General features: G+C 47.1%; 1 protein-coding gene across 1 annotated transcript in view; it reads right to left on the bottom strand.

The window, feature by feature from the left end:
• The window catches only part of KCNH8 (potassium voltage-gated channel subfamily H member 8), a 495,092-nt gene extending 486,422 nt beyond the window's left edge, over positions 1–8,670 (bottom strand). The window contains exon 1 of the mRNA XM_088834824.1: positions 8,595–8,670. Within this exon, the coding sequence (XP_088690950.1) occupies positions 8,595–8,670 (76 nt within the window). The remainder of the gene's footprint in view (positions 1–8,594) is intronic.
• Positions 8,671–20,848: the final 12,178 nt, after the last annotated feature.

Raw genomic sequence — 20,848 nt, 5'->3', positions numbered from 1 at the left:
AAAGCAGATATTCATAAACAAATGAAGAACACACAATTTCACTGCATAATAGGGGACCCTTGCTCAAGTGTAAAGGTTTTATTAGGATAGACTAAGAAGAAGGATCTTAGGGTTTTGGTTTACACACTTGGACAGCCTATAAGAATTAAGTAAAAGCATCTAGACATACGAGCCAGAAAAACACACACACACACACACACACACACACTAAAATAGTATCTTGCTTTTTCAAAGGCAAGACCAAGCCAATGTAGCCCTTTCCTACTGAAGCCCATGAGCTTGAGACTCTCAGCTTTGCTCAGAGAGCCCAGGCTAAAATTCAGACACCAAGTATTGTAACCCTTAATGGGTAGAAGTTGAAAAATATTGCAAAACTCTCGTGGAAGCTGCGAGTAATCTCTAGCTGGAAAGAATGAACACTTTCGGAGGGAAGGGAGGAAGGGCAGTATAGGGGTAGGGATTAAGACGGTACAAGTCTTCAGGAGAAAATAAGCTACAAGGATATGTTGTACAACATGGAAAACACAGGCAGTGTTTTCTAATAACAATGAGTGGAATATGACCTTTACAATTTGTGAATCACTATATTATACACCTGTAACATATAACATTGTATATCACCTATACTCCAATTGAAAAAGGAAAAGGAGTACCTTCAGTCTCCTAGGCTCAGTGACAAGTGCTACACAAGGTGGCACAGTAACTGGAAGATCATTGTTTGCCCTTGTCATACATGAGCCAAGCATTCCCACCCAGCAGCCCTTCACTGTGTGACGCTCCCTGGAGAAGCTATTCCTCCCTCAGGCAAACGTGCACAGTCCTCTGCCTACACGTCCTGAACACGCGTATCCCTTTCCAACCCGACGCTGGCAATCTGGGCATACACTTACCGCCCTCTTTCAGAGAAGGGCAAGCCTGATTTACCCCAAAGATCCTAGCATAATGGCTCTGTATAGAGTCAGCATGGATTAAATATCCTCGAGGAAGTGCTTGACTCACTGAATAAAGTAAAGATGTCCTAAGAGAGAACACGCCCTCCCAGAAGAGCACCGTGTCTGGTCTACAGACAACACCGAATCCCAGAGCCTAGGAAAAATACACTGGGGGTATAGCTTCCATTCTTAACATGTTTACCTATCCATGTTCTTCCATATGATGATGTCAAAACAAAATTATCTGGTACTTTTAAAGGTCATGTAGCAAAATTTTTCTTATTATATCTCACTCACTCAAAGAAATGCATTTCTGGTTAGCTAAGTCATGGCTGACTCATTGGCAACCCCATGGATGTAGCCCACCAGGCTTCACTGTCCATGGGATTTCCCAAGCAAGAACACTAGAGTGGGTTGCCATGCCCTCTTCCAGGGGATCTTGCTAAGCCAGGGATCGAACCTACATCTCCTGTATTTGAAGGCTGATTCTTTACCACTGAGCCACCGGGGAAGTCAGTTTCTGCTAAATACCTAAATCCAAATTCTTATAAATCAAACACTTTGTTCATTGCAGGAAAGTTTTGAGAACCTACATGATAAGTCTTTTGCAGGATAAAGAATTCATCTCTCAAGTCAAAAGAGTGAAAATAAATAATTCCCTCCTTCCTCATCCCTCTTCTCAATTTGTTCTTCCCTCTCCCTCTTTCTTCTTTTCTCTTTTTTAGTAAAGTTGGGATAAAGCCTACATAAAGAAAATTATTTAACACAGTCAACCTCAATACAACAGTGCAGAATGTAGAGTTTCTTAAAATGTGAAACATGGTTAGAGGTACTAGAAAGAGATGGAAAGCATACTGTTTCAAAGCAGTCCACATACCGGCCCAGTCACAGAAGTGGTTCTGAAGGTACATAAAGTGGAAGCAGCTGGGTCAGCTTAGGGCGCAAGGACTCGTCTTGAGACGGATGCCCCACCTGTGGACTGGTTCACCCTCCATCACACAGACCAGCAGACCCCATGGAATCTTCTTTATCTGGAAAGAGTGCGCACGCTGCCAAAAGACTGGGATTAATATTCTGAAAACACCCTTATGTCTCCCACATTTTTCCTGGATCAGAGAATGAGGAATCTGATAACACAGCTGACGAAACGCATCCGAGGCTGGGCTGACTCACACAACATCACCAAATATAAAGAAACACCCTCCGCCCAGGGAGTTGGGCCATACAGTCACCAAGGATTCAGATGCGAGTTTATGTGCATACAGAATTACAGAGACTGCACTCAGTAAACCTGCTTTACAGAAAGACAGATGTGAAAATGTTAGGCTTTGTGTGATAGTACAGCAAGGGGACAGCACTGTTAATAGACTGAATTCTAAGCCAGCTCACGAGATTTCCAACCCCTTGTGTAACACCTCATCTAATCCCTTTCTCTTGCAGATGGACAGGTCCTGTGATTTTAGAAGGGATTTTACAGATGTAATTACCCTTTCTCTTGCATTTGGACAGGTCGTGTGATTTTAGAAGGAATTTTACAGATGAAATTAAGATCTCTCATCAGTCAACACTCAGAAAACTAAGATCGTGGCATCTGGTCCCATCACTTCATGGGAAATAGATGGGGAAACAGTGGAAACCGTGTCAGACTTTATTCTTGGGGGCTCCAAAATCACTGAGGATGCTGATTGCAGCCAGGAAATTAAAAGACGCTTACTCCTTGGAAGGAAAGTTATGACCAGCCTAGATAGCATATTAAAAAGCAGAGACATTACTTTGCCAACCAAGGTCCATCTAGTCAAGCCTATGGTTTTTCCCGTGGTCATGTATGGATGTGAGAGTTGGACTGTGAAGAAAGCTGATCACTGAAGCTTTTGAACTGCGGTGCTGGAGAAGACTCTTGAGAGTCCCTTGGACTGCAAGGAGATCCAACCAGTCCATCCTAGAGGAGATCAATCCTGGGTGTTCATTGGAGGGACTGATGCTAAAGTTGAAACTCCAATACTTTGGCCACCTCATGTGAAGAGTTGACTCACTGGAAGAGACTCTGATGCTGGGAGGGATTGGGGGTGGGAGGAGAAGGGGACGACAGAGAATGAGATGGCTGGATGGCATCACTGTCTCGATGGAGGTGGGTTTGAGTGAACTCCAGGAGTTGGTGATGGACAGGGAGACCTGGCGTGCTGTGATTCATGGGGTCGCAAAGAGTTGGACATGACTGAGCGACTGAACTGAACTGAACTGAAAGGGAGATTATTCTGGGTGGACCTGATGGAGGTGAGCTCCCAAAAGAAAGGCATCCTTGCTTTTTTTTAAATTTTTTTTTTAGTATAGTTGATTTACAATCTGTGGGCTTCTGGAGCAAAGTGACTCGGTTATATAGATACATATATCCACTCTTTTTTAGATTCTTTTCCTATATTGGCCATTACAGAGTATTGAGTAGAGTTCCCTGTGCTGTACAGTAAATCCTTATTCGTTATCTATTTTATATATAGTAGTGTGTATATGTCAGTCCCAATCTCCAATTTATCCCTCTCCCCCTTCCCTGCTGGGCTTCCCTGGTAGCTCAGCTGGTAAAGAATCCGCCTGCAATGCAGGAGACCCTGGTTCGATTCCTGGGTCAGGAAGATCTCCAGGAGCAGGGATAGCTACCTACTCCAGTATCCTTGGGAATATTCCCTGGTGGCTGAGACGGTAAAGAATCCGCCTGCAATGTGGGAGACCTGGGTTCAGTCCCTGGGCTGGGAAGATCTCCCTGGAGAAGAGAACGGCAACCCACTCCAGTATTCTGCCTGGAGAATTCCATGGACAGAGGAGCCTGGCAGCTACAGTCCACGGGGTCACAAAGAGTCAGACACGACTGAGTGACTTTCAGTTTCACCCTTCCCCCTTGGTAATCATAATTTTATTTTCTATCAGTGGGGCTATTTCTGTCTTGTAAACAAGTTCATTCATATCCTTTTCTGGATTCCACACATAAGACAAATACGAGAGTTGTCGTTTTCTGACTGACCACTCAGTGTGACAGTCTCCAGGTCCATCATGTTGCTGCTGATGGCGTTCTTTAGTTCTTTCCTATGGCTGAGTTATATTCCATTGTGAAGAAGTAAGCCGCTGTGCTGCGACAGGGCCTGGGGAGGGTTTTTGTATCAGGAGCCCAAAGGAAACCAGCTGCTGAAAAAAGTCCCCAGCTGAAGGCTGGCACGAAAGCAGCGGCCTTCCTCCTAAAACCCTAAGGAACTAAATTCCTCCGACAACCTTGTGAGCTTGACGACTTGCTTGCCGCCGTGTGGCCTTTCGAAGCCCTGGGCACGGGGCCCTGCCTGGCGTCTGACCTCAGGGACATGAGGGAAGGTGAGCCGCGGGGCGCGGGGCGATTCACTGCGCAGAAACACGGGCCAGCTCGGGAAGCACCGCCCGGAACGCAGAGTGGGAAGAGCGGCGACTCCCGCGGCGCGCACCCCCCACCAGCGAGGCCACGAGCCGCCGTGCGGGACATCCACGCGGTGCTAGGCGCGCCTGCCCGTGTCTCCGCGGCGGCCTTCCACGGACAGACCGCTGCAGCACTGGCCGGGGCCTTTGGTGGCGCGCTCCCCACTGCAGCCAGAGAAGACTCAGGAAGCCCCAGGCCCCCCCAAGGTGCTCCCTTCCTGCAGCACTGGGCACCTCACCTTCTCTCTGCGCTTCTGACATTATGAGATCTATATACTTTGAAGAAATCTTACCAGACGGAAAGAGAACACATTAAGAACTGCCTTTGTACAGGAAGCATTCCAATTTATCAAATGTCGTTGGACCACTTTGAGCAGGAATACATAAAACATACGCAAATACCAATGAGTGTCTCAACCACCATTATTTCTGAATACTTTGACTGGAATCTCCTTGACAGAGTCCACTGGGCTACAAACTTCCTTTAGAGCTTCGACCTTGTTTCACTAACCCCAAAGGGAAAAAACTGTTCTGGCCAAATTTTGATGTGACTGGAAAATGTAGGCTAATGCACCACTTTGTTTCGAAATGGACACTTTTCTTTGAAAGTTTTATATACTCAAAAAAAAAAAAAAAGTGTTTTTCTCAAATGGTACCCTGTGGCAAGTATTTGTCACACTGAAAAACTATTTTTTAAAATATGCACTTATGTGTTCTGTTATTATACCTTCCCTTTGTCCAGATTAATATTCATGTAGTTAGAGCAACTGTCTACTCTGAAAATAATTTTTTAAGTACATTAAAAGTATAAAAATAAACTATATGCAGTCATAATGTTAAGATTGCATGTGTGTGTGTGTTTATGTTTAACTGTTTCAATGAGAAGTATGGCTATATGCTGAGTCAAAGAAATTCATTGGAATTACTTTTTCCCCCTAAATGGGGTACACATATTCAATATTTGCAAAGTTCTTAGTTTTTCTAAGTCTCCTTTACATTCAATTTACCAGGAGAACATATTTCAAGAGTAAATATATGCTAGGGTAGTTTTATATGAAAAGATTAATATTTTCCAATAGTTGTTAAAATTATACTGTATATGAGGAAAAACTTTCAGTTAACGGTCCACTACCATCTTTCAATCCTGACAAAGAGGTCACTTCTTAAATATTAAAAAGAAAAAATATCCTATTATGCCAAACAATAAAGTGTCTCTGGTGGTGGTTCAGTCCCCCAATCTTGTCCGACTCTTTACGACCCCATGGAGTGTAGCCCACCAGGCTCCTCTGTCCATGGAATTTTCCAGGCAAGAATACTGGAGTGGGTTGCCATTTCTATCTCCAGGGGATCTTCCCAACCCAGGGATCAAACTCAGGTCTCCTGCATTGCAGCTGGTCTCTTGCATTGCAGATGGATTCTTTATTGACTGAGCCACCAGGGAAACCCAGGAAAAGCATCACTAGGTGATAAAAAGCATTATTAACTTCTTTGATGTTGTTCTGTGATAATACATCAACTGATAAATGATAGATTAAGTTATAGGATTTTATTGTCATATATTTAATTTTTCCTGGGAGAAATTTTAGATGATGTTTCAAGATTTATTATTTTCCACTACAGTATTAAGTCAATAAAGATAATAATAATACTGCATGGTGGCTAACTAAGGGGGCTTGCTCGGGTTATTGTTCGGTCTCTTATTTTTTCAATGATATTGCCCAAAATAAAACAGAGTAAGAAACTGACATGACTATAAAATATACCTAACAAACAAGGCAGAAAATGTACCAAGTAAACACATTATGTTTTGAGTACAGTAGCATTACTCTTTCTCCAGTATAATTTTTATTTGGGCAAGTGGTAATTTTGCAGATTTAAAGCTTGCAAGTAGTTTTATCTTTCCCAAGGAAATAAATGACTGCTCTAAAAAAAAGCAAGAGAGAGAAGGATGATCACAGGAAAAGAGTTTCAGGGATAGTAATTTTACTTAATAAAATTGTGTCAACACATAAAAAATAGAAAAAGATAAATGACATATTTAGCTGGCAAAATGGTTTGCCATGATGCTGGATACAGTAAAATGTGTGGCTAAATTTTGCTTAAAGTATTTGTTTAAGTTTCAGATGATTCAGATTGATTGCATGCAAATTGATCCCCCCAGGGATTCCACAGACCCTTGGAGCACAGACCAGGCAAGCTCTTCCTCTACAGCTTTAGTCTGCTATTATTCTAAATGCTGGTTATGCGATGATGGTCTTCACAAACAAGGATTTAGAGCTTCTCACCTTCTATTTTATTCACCTGAATGTCCGGTCACAACAGAAAAAGAGCTGTTCAGCAGCACACCATCCTTTCTCTCACATGTCCTCTGTTTATCAAACGCTACAGTGAAAGAGGCAGAGGGGTTCTTACAGATGATCCAAAGCCTCCCCTCATTAGCAGCTGATACCTAAATATAGCCCTGATGAAATTCCCAGGGCTGTGCTGGGAACACACCGCATTCCATTCAACTTTAAACGACCATGAAATAAGCCACCACCGTGTACCAATTAGTTCATTTTCAATAGATGGACTTGTAATCAATATCAAAAGTCTTTGGGGTTTAAATTCTCAACTTCGAGAATAACATCCACTAGAAACGAATCGGGTCCTAACGCAATAAATCGTAGTAACGGCAAACATGCATGAAGACAGCGGTGGTGACGTTGTGCAGAGGTTGGGTGGTGGGTACGAGGGCACCGGCAAGGGTTTGAAAGCCTAATGACGGTATATTCTCTTCTTGCCATCTGACTAACACAACAGCATTGGTCTTCACTCATACCGCCTGACACATCTAGAACACAACAGGGGAGGGAAGGGCTAAAGGTAAAGATAAAACCACCAGAAAGAACGGTCACAACCACCACCCCGAGTCGGCTGGATGTCAGAAATAAAAACTGAACAAAATCCAGTAAATGTTTCATTTCTCCCTCACATAAACTTTCCTAACTGTTCCTGAAGCGCATAAGTCCAGGATTTACTTCCCACCGTAGTAAGACCGTGTATCCAGACTCCTGGAGTGAAAACAGTTACATGTGTGCTCTCCCATCAACTCAGAGAAATATGCCATCATCCTAAAAAGTGATATCGGAATCACTACAAGCTTTTGGAACAAATGAGTTTCTATGAGTCTTGTGTATGGGCAGAAAAGGAAAGAAAACACGCAGAAGCAGCAAGGCTAGGAGGACGGTGTGGGTATTCATAGTGAAACCAAGCGATAGCTTTTGCTGCAGGGAAAGCACAGACTGCACATTGCAAGGAAAACCAACCGCCCCTGGAGCAGGAGGGCTTGAGAAGCCCGGAAGTAACGGGGACCTGACCATGGTCCTGAAAGAGAACCATTCGCAGAATGGTTCAAGTCTCCAAGAATCCACAGGGCATATCTTTGCTTTTAAACTGAAGCTTAAACGTCCAGTGATTTTCGCCCTCAAAATACATATGTATATGTTGAAACTTTCCCTTATGATAGATCTGCCTTTAGCATGCCCGGCATCTCTAGACACAACAGTCTCTCCTGAAGTGCTACGGTAATTCCAGATCGAAAGGTATTTTATTCTACCTGAGAAGCAGGAATCGATATTCTGACCCACTCACAACGCTTAGAATTCTACAGGAAGCTTGCACTTGGCGATCTTGATTCTAGTTGCATTTCTGAAACTCAGATGGGATCATGCCTATCCAAAAGACTTTTCAGAATGAAGCTCCACCGAAAAAGAACACTCCAAACTCTCCCTGTAATTTGTTCTGTTAGTCGCTCTCAGTCGTATCCGACTCTTTGCGACCCCATGGGCTGTAGCCCGGCAGGTTCTTCTGTCCACGGAACCTTGAAACTCTAGATAGGTTGGCAGTTCACCAATATGGACAATTTTCATCTTCACCTCGTAAAATTAATAAAAACCGATTCTTTAAAGAGGCATTACGGGTCCCACAGTGAACACAGATATAGGTCTTTCTTCAGATTCTTTTCCAGCCTTGACAAACCCAAGAATCAAGGGGGCCAAATACACCGAAGCGTTAACACTACACTGAAAAAAAAATTCTCCCCACAAAAGACACCTCGGCAGAAAGCGAAGGAAACACACTCCCCTGGTGCAAAATGGACAGTGGGAACGAAAGTAATTTATATGAGAAAAGATCGTTTAAAAAAAAAAATATATATATATATGCAACTCATCCAAGTGCAAGACTTACGTGTTCCGTCAAAGCGGGTGGCGATGGTGTCCAGGAAGGTGTTTTGGGGCGCCAGCAATCCTTTCATGACCGGCATCTTTCCAGCGCGGTGTGAAATTCTCCATCAAAGTTTGTTCTGGCGGATGGCTCCGGAGGAAAGTGCCAAGAAGCGGAGTGGGGAGCGCAGGGCCGGCCGGGAGGGGCCGCGGCGAGCGGCGGGAGGACGCGAGGGCGGGGGCGCGGCTCCGGCGGGGGCAGCCCCGGGGCGCCCGCCCGGCCCGGCCCGCAGCGCCCGGCCAGCCCGGCGAGGCCGCCCGGCCCGCCCTCCACCCGCGCGGCCGCGGCGCCCCCGTGCCCGCGCCGCGCGCCCCTCCCCGCCGGGCGCCGCGCCCTGACCGCCGGCGCGGGGGGCGCGAGGGCGGCGCTCGGGGCTGCGCGAGGCTCGGGGCGCGGGGAGACGCGAGCGAGCGCCGCTCCCGGCTCCGGGAACTGGGGAACAAAGACCCCTTTGTTCCGCGCCGGCCCTCTCCCGGGGAGCCCGGAGTCCCGTGGGTGTGGTGTCGGCGAAGGGGAGGAGACAGGTCGGGCAGGTACCCGCCGCCCGCCCCGGGGCCGGCCCCTCCCGGCGCCCGTGCCGAGCCCCGCGCCCGCGCCCCTGGGGGCGGCCCTCGGGGGTCTCGCGGCCCGCTCCCCGGGCCCGCGGGTCTCTCGGCCGGGACACGGGCGCCGCCGGGGTCTCCGCACCTTCCCGTCCCCGGCCCCGAAACGGAGCCTGCAGCCCCTCGCCCCCGGATGACCACTGGTCCTCGCAGGCCATGCTAAGCGGGGAGGACGCAGTAATATAATAGCTGTTTATGTGGACGGTGAACGGGGTCCCACTCTGCGGGAAAGGGGAACAAAACCTTTCTAGAAAAGTTTGCTGTTGCTATTGATTTGAAAATCGCCACGTAAGTAAACACCCGTGAGGCTGCCTAGTGAGAACACTACAGGCCGGGCGCGCCGGGGCCTCCTCGCCTGTCCCCCTCGCAGGCTCGCGGCCCCGGCCGGCGTCCGGGACACGACAGTGGCCCTCCGGGCCCCGCCGCCCCGCCGGCCCGGGGACGCCCTCCCGGCCTGCGTCCTGCCCCGGGGAAGCCTGGCCCCGGCCGGGGGCGCAGCGCCGCCGGGAGCGGGGTGCCCCGCAGCCGGGCATCCACGGAAAGTCGGCGAGGGAAGGGGGTGCGGGAGGCAAGTCGGGGAGGGCACCAGGGCGGGGGCACCGGGGGCAGCCCGGGTGCGGGCGCCCGCGAGCAGAGGCGAGAGCGGGCAGCGGCCTCCGGGGCTCCCTGCGGGGACGGCGGGGGGACCCCGAGGCTGTCGTCACGGCACGTCCAGGCCCCCGGGGGGCGGGCTGTGGGCGCGGAGGCACGCCCCCGGTCCCGCCCCGACCCCCCTTCCTGCTGATGCACTTCCTGCGGCCGAGGATTCCCTTTGTGTGGAAATTCGAGGCGATCCGGCCTCCGCGAGCGGCTGGAGGGGCGGCGGCGCGCCTGGCACGGGGTGGGCTGGGGGGATTGGTGAGTGGGCAGCCAGGGCGACACGGGCGGGCGGGGGGCGCAGCGTCCGCGCCCCTGTGCCCGGCCCTCCGGCCGGAGCCAGCCGAGCGCGGCGGGCACTGAGCTGCGCGGGCGGAGTCCCCAGGCGGCGTGCCGGCCACCTGCCAGTGGCCAGGCGGCGGCCCCCTCTTGGGCAGAGCGGAGACGGACAGACGAGGGCGCCCTGCTGCCTGGGCAGTGCAGGGGGTTCTGGAAAAGCCAGACTGCTGCCGTCAGGGCGCAAGCCGGGGAAACGCCCCCTCTGAGGCGTCCTGAGGCTGAAATGAAATATGAAATACATGAAGTGTAAACCACGGCTCTGCTTCAGAAAATTTGTACTTTAGGGCCGTGTGTGTGTGTGTGTGTGTGTGTGTAAAAGCTGTTGTGTCGTGGGCTTGAACTGTATTGCCGAATGCATGAAATCACTTGCAAGAAACAAGCAACACGAGGGACTTCAGAAGGGCAAACCCTGAGAAAGCGTCGGTTTTATGACGGAACCGGCATGTCACTGGCTGCTTTGCTCCTTCTTCCAGCACCTAGTCTGAGACCTGACAAGACTCCTGTCCGAAATGCTTATGCAAGATCGGGGTCCTATTAGTCTGTAGCAAGTGATCCTCACCGCCTCTTAGATGTTTCCCCTGCGTGCCTGCCAAGTTCCTTCAGTCCTGTCTGACTCTTTGCAACACTGTGAACTGTAGCCCACCAGGCTCCTCTGTCCATGGGATTCTCCAGGCAAGGACACTGGAGTGGGTGGCCATGTCCTCCTCTAGGGGCTCTTCCCAACCCAGGGATCGAACCCGCGCCTCTTGTGTCACCTGCATTGGCGGGCGGGTTCTTTACCACCTGGAAAGCCCTATGTTTTTCCCTAGCAAGAGAACATCTCTCTTAAGGAAGTCATCAGCACTCAGGTCATGGGGTCCAGGCATCTCTAAGCTTTGGCCCAGTCAAGGGCCTAATCCTACGTGTTTGTCAGGTGGATGAAGCCAAACTGTGACATTGAATCGTGACCTTGTTGAGGGTCTCCTTAGACATTACTTTTGGCACCTTGAAATCAAAGGGGCTCAGGAACGCGGGAGGCACAATGGAAACTTGGAATTCCAGTATCATCTGTCACAAATCTCAGTTCCTTTCCTTAAAGGAAGTGTTCCCACTCTCCTGTGAGTGTGTGCTAACTCACTGCAGTCATGTCTGACTCTTTGCCACCCTATAGACCGTAGCATCTCAGACTCTTCTGTCCATGGCATTGTCCAGGCAATACTGGAGTGGGTTGCCGTGCCCTTCTCCAAGGGATCTTCAGGACTGGTTGACAAAAAGGAACCCAGCTCATTTCATCGAATACCTTTCCATCCTATAGAAACTGTGACCTTTCTCTGTGTCCTGAGTAAGACCACACCAGGAGAACACAGGCTGGCCACACAATCCACTAAACCCAAGGCCCACCTGAGAGGCCTCACGCATACAGAAGAGGAGCTCATTTCTTTGACTCAAACGTAAGAGTAGACACAGAATCCCTCAGCTCAGACCAGGGCACTCTGCGTTATGTTCTATAGAAGGCCTCTCCAGGTCAAACCAACCCAGACAAATTTCACTGATTTTCCATGTAACAAGTCACCCTAAAACCCACAATAATAATATTTTGTTTTGCTCCTAGATCTGCCATCTTGGCAGGGCTCATTGGGACAGCCTGTTTCTGAGTCTCTTCCGATATGGCTCCCTGACTTGGATGGAATTTGGTGCTGGCTGTCAGCTGGGGACTGAACCAGGACTGGGGCTTGGGGGCCTGAGTTCTTCTTCATATGAATCTCTCCAGGTGTCCCTGGAGCACGGTGATTGGGCTTCAGGAGTGCATAATCCCAAGAGACAGGAATTAGGAGCGAGCCGTTTCTTAAGGCCTGGAAACTGAGAACAAAACAGGCATAGAGCCCAGATTCAGTGGGAGGGAACACAGGTCCATGTGTTAGACTCTCCACATCAACTTGTTAATATTTCCACTTTCAAAGGGGGTTCCCTTATAGCAGTATTCCAAAATTTGATTTAAGAATCTGTTTTCACTTATTCTATGTGTTTTCATAAGAGTTTAGGATTTATGGATGCAAGATCTGGGCTCAGGTTGATAAATTTTGGAGGGAAAATGGGAGACACAAGTGGAGAACATACAGGAAAATCACCTGAGAAGGGATGCCAAATTGTAAGTGCCATAGTTTGCTTCAGCATTAATCCCTTTCTGCTGGGGAGAAGTCAAGGAGAGGGCTTGAGCCCTGCTTCACCTGCAGTCCAGCCCTGGGCAATCGCAGTCCGCCGTCCCCACCAGCACGCGGCTGGAGCGTTTTCAAAGGCAGAGGTTCGATAGAGGAGCCTGTATTGAAACCACTGGGACTGAACCCCACTGAGCGTCAGTGAGTGAAGTCGCTCAGTCGTGTCCAGCTCTTTGCGACTGCAAGCTCTGCGGCCCGCCAGGCTCCTCCGCCCATGGGCTCTCCAGGCAAGAACGCTGGAGTGGGCTGCCATTTCCTCCTCCAGGAGATCGTCCTGACCCAACGATTGAACCCAGGTCTCCCGCATGGCGGGCTGATGCTTTACCGTCTGAGCCGCCAGGGAAGTCCGAAGCCTGTTAGGGCCTCTGCATAAATGTTGAAGGTTCTGGCGGGCGAGTGTGAGGCTCTGCTGTCTTGCAGTCGCTCTAAACGAGCCTTGTACGTAAGTTCTCCTGCTTATTACACCTGTCATCCACCCGGCTGGAGGCAGGTGCCTCTTTCTTTGGTCTCTGCCTACGCCTGTTTTGGGGCCAGTTTCAGGTTTTATTCTGGGGGCTCCTGGGGTTTCCAACCAGCATCTCCCCTGTGCTTCATGCTGTCTTTTCAGTCTGGGTGAGGCTGCAAGGAGCTTTAGAGACCCCGGGCCTGTCTGATGATTTTAGGTTTCAGGTCCATTTTCTAGACTATAGAACTCTTCCAGTGTCATGATACAAACAAACCCTTCTTATATGTTCATGTGTTTGACTATAGGCTTTGAAAATATTCTTAAAACTTTTCTGGCAACAAGAATTTTAGCCCTCTAGATAAGTGAGTATTTTAATTAAGAGACTTTTATAAAAGAGCATCTACTCGGAAGTGTCTGTTCTAGATCTGACTCTACCGCTAACCCCTTTGTAATTTTCCTGTGACCTTGGGCAACTCATTTAATCTTCATGAGTTTCCATTTCCTCACCTGTAAAGTGAGGATAATACTTTCCCTACTTACTTCACTGGGTAGAAAAAAATATTTGTGCAAAATCTTTGAAACCTATAACAAGTGGCATATGTTATAAAGGATTATTATTATCATCTATTAAATATTTCTCCTTTGTTGGTATTCTGTGTCTCTGTGTGTGTGTGCTGTTGCTCAGTTGTGTCCGAATCTTTGTGACCCCATGAACTGTAGGCTGCCAGGCTTCTCTGTCCATGGGATTTCCCAGGCAAGAATACCGGAGTGGTTTGCCGTTTCCTCCTTCAGGAGATAGATCTTCGCGACCCAGGGCTTGAACCCAAGCCTCCTGTGTCTCCTGCATTGCAGGCGGATGCTTTACCCCTGAGCCACCTGGGAAGCCACGTTTTTGGTATTCTAACACAGCTAATTCCGTCCTTTGTTGACAATAAATATTGTTGACTGACTGTTTTAATGTGGTGTTATTAACTAAGAACGGGCTTGCCTGTGGCTCAGCTGGTAAAGAATCCGCCTGCAATGTGGGACACCTGGGTTTGATCCCTGGGTTGGGAAGATCCCCTGGAGGAGGGAATAACTAAGAACACATTCATATATAATAACCTGTCACAACCCATGGCTTCTGAGCTTTTCCTTCTAAATATGAATGGGTCCAGAGCTCAGAAGGAAACTCAGTGTTTTTTAAAAACTTACTTACTTTGGTTTTGGCTGTGCTGGGTCTTCCTTGCTGCGAGGGTTTTCTTCAGCTGCGGTGAGCAGAGGCTACTCTCTAGTTACAGGGCCCTAGACTGAGACAGCAGGCGGAGGTCAGTGCCACTGGGGAGGGCCTGTGAGGTGACTGGCCGTTCACAGGAGGAGCAGCAGCTCGCAGTCAGACGCAGACAGCAGGCTCAGGCCACAGCCGCTCCTGGGGCCTCTCTGAGGAGGACAAGGCAGGACAGGCTGGGCAATTTAGGACTGGCTAGTTCAGCAGATTCTGAGGGGCTTTTGCTTTGCTTTAAGTTACATGGTACCTGGCCCCCAGATGATTGAGAGCAGGGGAAATATTAGCATAGAGCTTGAGACTTAGATTAGGAGGTGGTTGCTGATATAAACCTGAGACTGGTTGGTTTTCCTATAAAAAGCACACTCATAGTTAAGTTATCATTATCTTTAGGAATTAGCCCTGGGAAGCAGAAGATATTAAGAAGAGGTAGCAAGAATACACAGAAGAATTGTACAAAAAAGATCTTCACAACCCAGATAATCATGATGGTGTGATCACTGACCTAGAGCCAATTATCCTGGAATGCGAAGTCAAGTGGGCATCAGGAAGCATCACTACGAACAAAACTAGTGGAGGTGATGAAATTCCAGTTGAGCTATTTCAAATCCTAAAAGATGATGCTATGAAATTGCTGAACTCAACATGCCAGCAAATTTGGGAAACTCAGCAATGGCCACAGGACTGGAAAAGGCCACTTTTCATTCCAATCCCCAAGAAACGCAATGCCAGAGAATGCTCAAACTACCACACAATTGCACTCATCTCACAAGCTAGCAAAATAATGCTTAAAATTCTCCAAGCCAGGCTTCAACAGTACATGAAACATGAACTTCCAGATGTTCAAGATGGATTTAAAGAATGCGGAGGATCCAAAGATCAAATTGCCAACATCCGTTGGATCATCCAAAAAGCAAAAGAGTTCCAGAAAAACACCTATTTCTGCTTTACTGACTGCCAAAGCCTTTGACTGTGTGGATCACAACAAACTCTGGAAAATTCTGAAAGAGATGGGAATACCAGACCACCTGACCTGCCTCCTGAGAAATCTGTGTGCAGATCAGGAAGGAACAGTTAGAACTGGACATGGAACAACAAACTGGTTCCAAATAGGAAAAGGAGTATGTCAAGGCTGTATATTGCCACCCTGCTTATTTAACTTATATGCAGAGTACATCATGAGGAACGCTGGGCTGGAAGAAGCACAAGCTGGACTGTGCTGAACTGAGCCCTGGGAAGTGCAGTCTCTCCAGAGTTTTTAAGGCCCCCAAGTATCAGAGAATCAAGAATACAGGAAGTAAGAAAATTTGGTCACTATCTTTGGCCCTGTGATGAATGGATGCCAAATAGACAAATACAGAATCTAAGAAAACAGAAAGCAATCCAAGTATGGTGTTGGAAGAAAAGGAGCTCTGGGCAGATATTTGGTGCCAAGAAGTGTGCCAGTCAGGTGCCCTCTTTAGAGCATCTGCTGGGAGGAGGGTCACTGGTGACAAGGTCTAGCTCTCATGCTAGGATCTGCCACTCTCTCCATGCTGAGCCAGGCTCACTCGGGGCTACTACCTGCCAATGGCCAACAGTATGCAGGAATTACAGCTTGGCCAACGGTGCCCAATGTGGGACTCTCCTAACAGGTAGTCTTTGCTCTGGGATCCCTCATATCTTGGTGGACACTCAATTATGTATCCTACTTCCTACCCATCCTCCCGCCTTCCTGTTCTTTCAGGGGTATCAACCTTGCATCACAGTTGGAAGACCCTCCCTGCCTACAACTGATCCCACCGTGTTTCATCCCCAACGAGCTTGTTCCTTGCACATTTCACCCTGTCTTACTGTCTGCTTCTCAAAGGATCTGAACTGACATGGACACATCAGGGTGGGAGGTTTCCTGAGAACAGAGACCCGGGAGCGAATGTGCTAGATTCTACTGCTGACAATGAATCTTGAAAAAGAAAAAAGCTTCACTTATTTCCCACTGCCTTCCTCCAGCATCTACTTTTCCTTTGTCTTTCCCCTTTTCAGCTCTGATTCACCATTAGCCCAACTGCAATCTGAAAACCAATCTAAATTATCCTCTCCATACACTCCAGCAGACTATCACGCATCTCTGTGCCTTCGAGCTCCATCGCATCTGTGGCATCGTTTCTACAATTTTTCCTGTCACCCTCCTAGCTGATATACTCAGTGTTTTTCACTAGGATGATTTCCCCAGCTGGTCATCCTGCATCAAAACCATTCTTCTTTATTTGATCCTTTGTTCTGCAGCTAGCATCATGTTTTTCTATAATATGAATTAATCATATGGCCCCCTCCTTAAAAGCCCTATATTTTAGAAGACAAGCAAAATTTCATCCCCTGTCCTATGGGGGGCAATTGTCTGCCCTGACCTCTGTGTGACCTGCAGCCTCACACATGGTGGCCCGGTGCCTGCGTCATGCTGCCCTTGATCCATGCTGAATTGTGTTCAGTTTCCAGAATGAACTATTCTCCTTCAAGCCTCCATCCCTTTTAACAGTGTGTTACCTGTATCCCAGATGACCTCCTTATAACTGTCCTCACCAACTGAACTCAATCCAAAGGTCACCTTCAACGTCACTTGCACTGAAACCTTAACACTCCCCTGTAGGTATAGGCGTGAGTCTGCCATAAACATGGAGTAACCAAAACAAAGCTGAAGCCAGACAAAGCTGAGGAAATACTACGTGATGCTTATGTAGAGGCTTCCCTAGTGGCTCAAATGGTAAAAATATTCTGCCTGCAATACAAGAGACAGGATCGACCCCTAGGTCAGGACAATTCCCTGGAGGAGAGCATGGTAATCCACTCCAGTATTCTTGCCTGGAGAATCCCATGGACAGAGGAGCCTGGTGGGCTACAGTCCAAATTGTTGCAAAGATTTGGATATGTGACTGAAGTGACTTGGCACAGCAATAGCATCCTCAACTAGAGTAAATCTTCACAGTTGCCAAGTCACATGGCCGAGAATACAATCCATATCTTTGTGCCATTCAATGAATGTGAGCCTCTTTGGGGGGGCAAGAAGTGAACCTGGAGTGAGTATCGGCTTTGGTATAGCCCCGCCTCTCCCTTGCCTTGAGGATGTTCTGTCACAGGACTGTTCCCCTCATTGACTATTCTGACTCTCCAACGCTCAGGCCTCCTACAACAAAGGCTGCCTCCCGTCACACCTTCACGATGAACACCCTCTGTCTCCCGCTCTCTCATCTGCCAGTGAGTTTACACCTGCATCCACTCTACCATCTTTCCTTTGCCCCCAGGGTAGTATGTGTTCTTGTCCGTAGCATCATACAGCCACCCGTACTTTTTTCATAGTCTAGAATCTTGCTCTTTCTCAAGACTTTCTTATATCTTTGTTTTCCCTCCCTACTGGCTCCTTCTGATCACCTCATCGAGACTCTCTGATTCTAAGAAATGATCTTCCCTGACCTCGTCAATCTTTGTGTTTCCTTCTTAGGCAGGTTTCCTGAAAATTAGTCTATAACCAGCAGGACTGCTCTCTTACTTCCTTATTCCCTCCTCAGCCCTCGATAATCTGGATTCATCTTCAACCATTCTACTCTCTTTTGAAGTCATCAATGACCTGCTTGCTTAAACTAATGCACATTTTCCATCCTTATATCCCTGATTTTTTTTTTTTTTTTTGCTGCATTTGATTCTGTCAACAAATTCCTTCTTAAAACTCCCTACTTCATAAGTTTCTAAGACAGCAAACATTCTTTTCTTGGACAAAAAGATGCTTCCCTGCTAAACGTTCAGTATTCTTCAAAAGACTCTCTTCCTTCACCCATTTCTAGTGTTCGTCAAGATTTCATGAACTGGACCACTAAACTTCTACATCTCAATTCTTGTCATACTTTAAATATATGTTCTAGGAGAATACCTTCCATAACTTTATCTGAACCCCAGGACTCTCCTCTTAGCTTCTGACTAACAGTGTCAAACTGTGGGCTTTATTTCATCCCTTGAATATTCCTCCCATGTGAACTCTTATCCTCCCTGTCAACTAATCTATGTGAGACTCTAGGAAGGTGTCCTTCTTATACCTTATTCCCAATGTCCATCAGATCCTTAACCCCTTACTTTTTCTCCCAACTATATTCTGAAGAATTTCTAATTTTTCCATCCAATCAATACCCAACTTTAGGGCTCTGCCATCCCTTGTGGGGGGCTTCCCTGGTGGCTCAGATGTTAAAGAATCTGCCTGCAATGCTGGAGACCTGGGTTCTATCCCTGGGTTGGGAAGATCCCCTGGAGGAGGGCATGGCAACCCACTCTGGTATTCTTGCCTGGAGAATCCCCATGGACAGAGGAGCCTGGCGGGCTACAGTCCATGGGGTCACAAGCGTCAGACACAGCTGAGTGACTGAGCACAGCACAGCACCCTTGTGGAAACCTCTGCAATGCTCTCCTGACCTGAAGTTTTTTCTTCCTGAATCCTTTCTCTGCACTCCAGGATGACATGACCCACCAAAAGGTAAATGTGATCATGTCACTTCTCTTGCTACCTAGGGATAAAGTCAAAGGTCTTTGTTTGAGCTCAGCTCAGCTCTCAAAACACATTTATTATCATCTTCACATGTTATGTTCAAAGAGTCCCAAATTTCTAGAAGTTTCCAAAATGTAGAGTGGCCTTCTAGAGGCTGTGACTTTGATCGTATTATCCTCAGTTACTGGAAGGTGCTTCCCAAACTTCTTGGGCATGACCACCATATACAAACCCACTTTCTACTCCAGCTGAATTTGGATGCCACTTAAAAGAGAGCTGTTAGATATCACAAAAGCTATACATCAGTTGTTGAATATGGTCTGACCTAGTGTTACCTGTGTATTCCTAGGTGACTTATTTTTCATTTTTTCTGAGTATCACAGGAATGATAATAATGTACATTTCACAGGGCAATTGTGAGGGATAAATGAGGCAACCTAAAAAGGTGATTAGGACAGTATCCACTGCTGTTCACCATTGTATTCCCAGTGGCTAACATGGGCTCCGGCACATCATAGACACAGAAATGTCTGTTGAAAGGATACAGGTTAGTGATCCTGATTATTACCTTAGTAATTTCACTATTACGTGGTTTGATATCTGTCAGTTTATCCCTCTGTCTCTTATACCTGACCCTAAGCTCTTTAAAGTTTGTCTTAAGGAGATTAGCCTATACAGTCTTTTATTTAAGGCTGTTTCACAGGTGATGTATTTCTAAGTGTTTAATGAACGAGGAGTAAATGCATGGATAAGTGAGATTTTTCTAAAGCACCCCCCGACGAAGCAAGAGTCAGCATTAACTGTAGGACTTACACTGTCTCTTGTGCTTTCCCTTGTTGATTGATATCCTGAAAGCAGGATCTGGATGTGGGCGTTCACTTTTGATGTATTGATCTACAAATCACAGGGAACTTCAGAGAATATTCTGAGTGTTTTCCATAATGTTGCTGGATCGTTTACATGCAAGAAATGAAGGGAGGACTTGGTAGGTCATCCAAACTTCTCTGTTCAAATTATTGAACAGGTACTTAATAATAATGTATATTCCTTAAGTCACAGAAATTTAAACTTACAGAATATTTCTTAAATCTATAACCGTTCACTAAGAATTTAAGGTGGTGCTGTCCTGCATTAGGATCTCCATCTCTCTATGACATGTGAATTTTTAAAAAGGAGGGTTCCGTTTGTTGGATGCCTATTAAACTAAAGGAATTATCCAAATTAACAGATGGGTAGATATTCATGAAGTGTAAGGTGGTACTATTCTTATTTAATAAAATAAGCCTATTCATTTAATAAACTTATTTGTTTAATAAAATAAACCCTGGCCTGCTGCAGGGTCAGGGGCACTCCCTCCTCTATCCATCAGAGGGCCAACAGAATGAAAACCACAACCACAGAAAACTAATCAAACTGATCACTTGGACCACAGCCCTCGTTAACTCAATGAAACTATGAGCCATGCCGTGTAGGGCCACCCAAGACGGACGGGTCATGGTGGAGAGTTCTGCCAAAATGTAGTCCACTGGAGAAGGGAATGGCAAACCACTTCAGTATTCTTGCCTTGAGAACCCCATGAACAGTGTGAAAACCCAAAAAGATAAGACACTGAAAGAGGAATTCCTCATGTTGGTAGGTGTTTTTTCCAGCAGTCATGTATGGATGTGAGAGTTGGACTATAAAGAAAGCTGAGCACCAAAGTATTGATGCATTCTTTTTTAAATTATTTTTTTATTGAAGAATAACTGCTTTGCAGAATTTTGCTGTTTTCTGTCAAGCCTCAACATGAATCAGCCACAGGTATACATATATCCCCTCTCTTTTGAACCTCCCTCCCATCTCCCTCCCCACCCCACCCCTGTAGGTTGATACAGAGCCCCTGTTTGAGTTTCCTGAGCCGCACGGTAAATTCCCGTTGGGTGTCTATTTACACGTGGTGATGTGAGCTTCTGTGTGACTCTCTCTATGCGTCTCACCCTCTCCTCCCCTCCCCGTGTCCGTAAGTCTGTTCTCTATGTCTGTTTTCTCCACTGCTGCCCTGGGACTAAATTCTTCAGAACCGTTTTTTCTAGATTCCATATATATGTATATTTGTTAGAATATATATATGTGTGTTAGAATATGATATTTATCTTTCTACTTCTGATTTACTTCATTCTGTAAAGTAGGCTCTAGGTTCATCAACCTCATTAGAACTGACTCAAATGCATTCAATTTTATGACTGAGTAA

The sequence above is a fragment of the Moschus berezovskii genome, chromosome 1, assembly GCF_049115385.1.
Source record: "Moschus berezovskii isolate FMDL1 chromosome 1, NW_MosBer_1.0, whole genome shotgun sequence".
NCBI classification, from domain to species: domain Eukaryota; kingdom Metazoa; phylum Chordata; class Mammalia; order Artiodactyla; family Moschidae; genus Moschus; species Moschus berezovskii.
This window is presented reverse-complemented; position numbering and strand designations above follow the sequence as displayed.